Source organism: Eleutherodactylus coqui, chromosome 7, assembly GCF_035609145.1.
Source record: "Eleutherodactylus coqui strain aEleCoq1 chromosome 7, aEleCoq1.hap1, whole genome shotgun sequence".
NCBI lineage: Eukaryota > Metazoa > Chordata > Amphibia > Anura > Eleutherodactylidae > Eleutherodactylus > Eleutherodactylus coqui.
This window is the reverse complement of record NC_089843.1, coordinates 148,886,585-148,893,686: the sequence shown is the minus strand read 5'-3', so window position 1 is coordinate 148,893,686 and position 7,102 is coordinate 148,886,585. Positions and strand designations below refer to the sequence as shown.

General features: G+C 48.4%; 1 protein-coding gene across 1 annotated transcript; it reads right to left on the bottom strand.

Moving 5' to 3' along the window:
- Positions 1-268: 268 nt before the first annotated feature.
- RPL34 (ribosomal protein L34) lies at positions 269-6,504 on the bottom strand. Its single transcript, XM_066573819.1, has 5 exons — positions 6,386-6,504; positions 4,566-4,639; positions 4,383-4,482; positions 3,930-4,033; positions 269-403 (listed from the first exon to the last, which is right to left on the bottom strand). Exons 2-5 carry the CDS (start codon positions 4,628-4,630, stop codon positions 319-321), a joined length of 354 nt encoding a protein of 117 aa, XP_066429916.1. The 5' UTR covers positions 4,631-4,639; positions 6,386-6,504; the 3' UTR covers positions 269-318.
- Positions 6,505-7,102: the final 598 nt, after the last annotated feature.

The window sequence follows — 7,102 nt, the reverse complement described above, 5'->3', positions numbered from 1 at the left end:
CTTCCTGTGAAGTCCTTGGCAGCTAAGCTGAACGGACCCCATTATAGTCAATGGGGTCCATTTGGTTCCATCACAAGACACATCCGTTCAGCCGGGGGGGGGGGGGGGGGGGAAGAGAGCAGGAACAGAACCCCCATGACGCAGATGTGAAGCAGCAGCACCCATGGCCACTAGTGCTGCACCTCAGAGCTCCCAGTGCCAACCACGCGCTGCACAGATCTGCGGGTAGCTGGCACCGTCTGTCTTAAAGAAAGCACCAACGAAAGAGCACGTTACAACAGAAATATTTATTTTGAAGTGATCAATATAAACAGGATGTTACTTGGCTTTCTGGCTCTGTGCCTGAGCCTTCAGGACCTTCACCACAATCTTCTGCTCCTCGATGAGGAATGCCCGCTTGATTCTGCGAAGAAGAAAATAAAGCTGGTGTTATACAACTAGCGTACGTTATATAGAACTTCATTTTAGTGACAGATATACACACAGACCATCATACAATAAGAGGGTTACATCAGTAGTGCAGCCTTCGCCCACCCGGCCCAGGCTTCTCAATCACTTGTAGCGGGGCCTCTCCAGCCTGCATGTACTGATGCCCGGCGTCACTGGTCATAATCCACGCCGGTTATGAAGAATTACCTCCATCTCTCTCCGGAGGGCAGTAGAAGAATAAAGTAAGCACAGACTGAGTCCACTGCATTACTAAACGTCCTATCACTTCAGTCAAAACCCCCCTCCCATCGACCGGGGGGCGACCTCGGTGCTTTAACCCCTTCAGTGGCAGGTTTATTACTACCATATCATGCCCCACAGGGCAGTTTTTTTTAATCTCGCAGGTATTTATTAAGGAATGCAACAATCACATTGCAACATTTTTTGTAATAAAAGAATACATTAGAAACATTTTGGAAAATAAAAATTCAAAACCCTGGAAGACTTCAGATGACAGCTCAGTGCTCTGCACATTTCAGCATTAGAGCTGTCCATGGAAATCTTCCGGGGTTTAACTGCATGGTCAGAGCAGCAAGCCCCGGAGACTTTACAGAGAATTCACCTATAGCGTGCACACAGTGGTCTGAAAGAGTTAGATTTGTGCAATCTTCAGCAGGGGGCAGCATGGGAACGAGAGTGGGCAAATATAATAATGGCATCCCACCCTATTCCCTGTCACTTAGTTTATGGTGCTGTTCCAAGCCGACAGGGTCCCTTTAAAAGGAACTTATGTAAACAGCAAATTTCAAAAGGGTGCCTGCTGGAAAAAGTGACAGCGTGTGAACGTTTGTCTGCTGGAATCCCACTGATTTTAAGGGTATATCCACACAGAACATTCTCTGCTCTGGAGAGTCCACACGTTGCATGCAGATTTCACTGCGATCATTCGAAGTGGTGACATTCGCTGTAAGATGGGCCTGCTCCTATTTAGATTCAAACTGCTGGATGCTGACTGGGTAGCGCCATCCTTGTGTAATCAGCCCTGTCGGATACAATGAGGAGTGATTTCTGTCAGCCACTATTTCCCTCACTGTAATTACAGTAAAGCCAATGACATACAACATACAATAATAGTTTATTCCATGTACTCCGCGTGCCGCTCCAGGTATGTGGCGAGCACATCTAGCAGAGCTAACAGCTTTACAGAAAGGACACTTGTTTAAAAACGGTTATTAGTTTATACCTCCGTTTTACAGACTCGTCACATGGGTTCTTGATAACAACCCAAGATGCCGGTGTGAACAGAACAGGCCTGAAGCTGCCATGCCTGATGAGGCAAATAGGCCCACATGTTTTGATCAAAACATGCACCAAGAAGCTTGTCTCTATGTGATTATTATATATGTTAGACAATCTTATTTGGATATAAGTGTGTTGTCACGTGTTTGTACTGTAACGCCGCAGCCGAGGCCTACGTGTCACACCTGCACATTTGTTGCAAGTGATGACGTTTTTGTTGTCTCTCAGTAATGAGACCTCATGCAAGTCAAAAGGGAAGGGGTCATCAGAAGATGACCTATTCTACAAGGCTCATTGTCGTGTTAAACATATTTAAGAATTTTTGGTCATTTTAGATTTCTCAGTCACAATCTATAAAAAAAATTAAATAAATAAAAATCCTGCATTTTTCACACTAACCAGCGCCTAAATACGCCGATACTTCCTGACTACAGCAGGATCTCACCATCACAGGCAGGATTACCCTGAAAGGTAAATTCCTATATACATACAATTCATAATCCACCATTCAGAATAGTCACAACCAATCACCTATTTACTCCCCTCCCTGCAGGTCACAGATGCCTAGAACAGTCTCCCATACAAGTGAATGGTTCCCCTCATGTCCATTATGTGAATGGCCCATGAAGCTGCTGTAAGGCATCTCTCTAAATGCTGTTAAGATGTAGCTCAAGCAATATGGTTGCCCTATAGTTATGCCTAGACAACAGAATAAAACAACTCTACAAATCAGAATGAAAAAAAAAAAAAAAAGTGTCTAGTTTTAACAAAAATTATATATATTGTTGAGGTAGATATGTTCTAAAACTCATCAACTGGTTTTACCTACTGAGCAACTGCAGACAATCAATGGTACAGTAACCGACCCAATATGGTCACTATTGAGATCAAGGACTTACATGTCATCTGCCAAGTTAGCTGAAACCAACAGATAATACAACAAAACTAGATAAAAGTTGTTTTTTAAATGGAACATTTAAAAAGTCTTGAGTTGTATTAGACCGGTGTTCTGCCAACTACTTCCAGAGGTGATGTTACTGGTGCAAGCACATATTGGAGCTGTAGATATAGTGTTATACCAGCCAGTAAATGTCTAAACCAGTTAACGTTCATGGCCACCAGAGAGCTGCATGAGGGACGATGCAGCGTTATATGGATCCGTGATGTGGGCACAGCATGAGCCGACGCAACAAGCACAACTCATCGTACTCCCCAGCATATTGGCCAGGAAGACTTCTATAAAAGCAGTTAAAGAGGTGACCGGATTCCAAGTCTCCTTACAAGTACAGTTACTAATGCGGGTGGCATGCTGAAGCCGTATGAAGTGACAGGAGCATTTAGATGCCAAGGAGTGAACAGTGACCAATCCATCTCACAGCACCCACAACCACTGGAGACTGGCACACGAGGATACACTATTAAAAGCATACGGATTTTTATTTTTTTAAATGCTTCCATTTTACGAAAGGAAACCACAATCGGCGCACGCCGAGGATTTTCAAATTCGTCGCATGTAACTTTGGCTGCAAAAACTTTACAGATTTTCACCATTGCTTTCAATGGGAGCCTTATACCGGGGCGTTAAAAAAGCTGTGTTAAATCGCAGTAAGGAGCGCCTGTGTGAGAGGCCTTAAGCTACCTACACATGGCTGAGCGCGATATCGGGTCGTGAAACCCAGCCCAATACCGTGCATTTTACCCATGGATGCGAGGCATTTTTCTGTCAAACACACCTCCCATCACTTCTGTGAGGTTGCGATCCTCCGGAGGGCAAATGCCCCTGGCAGACCGGAGAGCCATAAGAAAGCATCATCCCTCCTGCTACTGACTGCAGCATTTAGGTAGTCAACTGAGCTGATGAGTTCACCCACAGCCTTGTACTCGTGGTAGTCAGTCAGTGGGGGTCACAGGGATGGAAGACCAAATACAGCTATCAACAGGGGAACCAAAAGACTCCTATTCACGTTCTGAAGGCAAGGGACGGGTTCTGTTAGGACACGAGAAGCCTGTGTGCCGATAGGAGGAGGTTGGTCCCTGAAGAGTAAGCTTTTCCCAATTCATTTCTTCCTGAAAGTCCAAGGGGTAACACACAAGCCACAGATATGCCGGTGTGAATGGCACTAGTTAGGGGCTGATTCCGGACCCGTGTAAAGGGTTTGCAAAGTAGATTTATACCGACAAGTAACGTCACACAGCCTTACCTGTCACGAACACATTTTGCGCACATTGAGCCACCGTATGCCCTGCTGACATGCTTTTTTGTCTTTGACAGCCTCATGAGCACTTTGGGTCTGACCGCTCGGATCTGAAAAACACAAGCAAACGGGTTCTAAGTATTGCAAAATCCTATATACAGTGAACCAAATAGCTGCTGGGTGGTCCGTACAAGGGGGTCTATGGCAGGGCATTCAGGTAGAACGGCTCCAGCACTATCTTTTGACATTCAATAGCCGCCGTGCATCATGTAACACAACGTGCCTTCCATTTATACTCTTACGTCATCACAGGACCGGTACGCAGCAACGCTGCTGGCACGAGTGATTTGATTGCTGCAGCAGTGGGTGACCCCAGCCCAATTCACCTTCACAACACATATATATATAGTTCTCCTATGTACTGCCAAGCGTTTATAAAGAGACCATATAGACACTTACACCGCGAAGTCTTCCAGGGCAGATACCGCACGCCGACTTGGGGGCTTTGCCAACTTTCTTGGTGTACAGGTAAACAATCCTGTTTCCTGGTGTTCGAGACCTAAAAACAAGACAACCCATGAGGACCTCCATACAGGACACAGCGATGTCTTACGTTACAGGGTGCCACATAGGACCACTCACAGCCGGGTCTTGTTGGAGGCCGTGTTGTAGGACAGCCTACGACGGTACGTCAGGCGCTGGACCATTCTTTATACCTACGGAGGAACAAAGACGAGGTCAGAGAGCACTTACATTGATTTCTCTTGTCTCTAAGATAGACTTATTTCCATCGTTTTACTATTAAATTGTGCGCCACATTGTTACATTTTTCTCTGCACTTAATGAATTGCAATACACATCATTCATCCCGTTTCAGGTGTTCTACGAGGTTCAGGCCGCTTTGAAATCAATCTCGACTACCTGAAGAAACGCTCATTGGCCTCCCATCACCAGTATCCATAAGCCTGCTTCCCTGTACCGTTTCAGGAGCAGGAAGTGTCCCCTGGCCGAACGGGCCGCTCTTATAAGGGCACTGAATGGACCCCGCTGACTATAGTGGGGTTAGTTTGGTTTCCGCCCATCTGTCTGGTATTGTGTCAGCTATGCGATGGAACCTCCTCCAGCGCAGATGTGAGCCCGGCCGAAGCTGAGTAATGTTTCCTCCATAGTGACCCAACAACGCAATCACGTCAGATCAATATAAAGGAAATGGCACGGCGGCCCGCGCACACCGAGGAACCAGGAGTATTAGAGCGCGCCCACGCGGGCGGATCTGTGCAGTGCCAGCACACAGCCGGGTTGGATTCCGCATGTGGAAGGTCCGCCGTGGATTCAACCAGTGACCCCGGCCTGTCACCTGATTCATCTGTATTGTGGATGATCATGGCGGCTCGCTGGCGGTCATACACAGTATTTTCTTCTCGCTGTTTGTATTTCTCGCGCCGTCACTAGGTGACACCGCGGTATTCACACCCCATGTGCGATGTTAATTGTGTATGGGCTGCAGGTTGGCCACCACCATTGACTTCAATAGAGGCCGTTCGTGGTAAAATAGAGCATGCTGTGATTTTTCTTCTCACAGTATACGCAGTTCATATCCGCAAGTGTGAGAGAAATAGAAACTACATGCCATTCAATGCCCGTGTTTTACCACGGATGATCCGCACGGACAGCGATTGTACACTCCGCAATTAGAATCCATTTGTGAGACACCCCCCACCAAATATCTGAAAACAGAGGTATTTGAATAAGACAAGGGCCTCCTGCGTGTTTATTTTGCATGCAAGATCCTGCAGGAACTGCTGCAATACGGCCTTCAGTGGTATACATCTGCAGGGTATTGCCACGATCAGAACCCACAAGCCCTTGCATGAACGATGTCTCTACAGGACCCAACCATTGTGGCAGGGCACCCGGGCACCCCACCCCCTACCCCTCCGAGTTCTGGAGTACCCCTTTAAGGGGGTTTCCAGGACTTTACCAATGATTACCGGTCCTCGGGATACATCATCCATAGCGGATTGTCGGGGGTCCGCCACTGTCAGTGAGAAGCGGCCCCGTACAGTACTAGAGCACCCCCAGATCTCGCTGACAGCGGGTCACATGATCAGCTGCCCAGGGGGCATCCGGAGGGATCCATGAGCTCAGCCTGCGGACGGATCAGCAGCAGCTAATCGCTGAAAACACTTTATCTAATTTTACCCCCCCCCCCACGTGACATCACTGAGGCTCCCCATTGCTGACACTACAAGCCTCACAGCACATCTACTGCTACCTAGTGCGAGCCGTACTACATCTGTGTCACACCGAACACTACTCCGCCGCCCCGACAATACACCCGCTGCCAGGCGCCAACATGTCCCTTCCACCCGCAGGAGGCCTCAGCCGACCATTGAGACGTCACCCGGCGGAGGATGGAGGAGGATTCACCAAAGTAGGGTAACAAACTACAGCCGCCATACCTGCTGCCGCCGTCACCGGAAGAGAAAGGAAGGAGGGCAGGAAGGAGCCGCGCGGAGGAATCACTGCTGGCCACGCCCACTCTGCACAGAGCTTCCGGGCTCATACCGGAAGTAGCTCCGGCAGCCCGGAGGAGACATTTCTGTGAACGCGTTCTCCTATACAGTCGGCAGTAATGTCCGTACCGCAGGCATATTAGCATCTTCAGCTTAGGTTAAGCATGGTGCCGATTCCAGCCAATGAGGTGGCTGGAATCGGCACCACGTGACTACACAGCGTGCATGCGGATTGCCTTCAGCAGCCGTGCACTACACACTACACATCCCCATAGGGATGCATTGACCACCCGCGGGGTAGATAAATACCCGCGGATGGTCAATAAATGTGATTTTTTTAAAAATGGAGCATGTAAAAAAACGCGACATGCTCCATTTTCGTGCGGGTCTCCCGCAGGCTTCTATTGAAGTCTATGGAAGTGTCCGGATCCGCGGGAGACCTAAAATGAGAATAACTTACCCACAGCGGGCCGGTCACGTCTTCTCTTTCTTATGGCCAGATCTTCTTGCTTCGGTTCGGCGGATGTGCTCGGCGCATGCGCGCGGCACGCCTGCGGTGTGCCGAGTACATCCGCCGGCCGAAGAAAGAAGATCCGGCCGTGAAGAAGAGAAGACCTTCCCGGTCCGCTGCGGGTAAGTTTATTCTCATTTTCAGCGCTCATG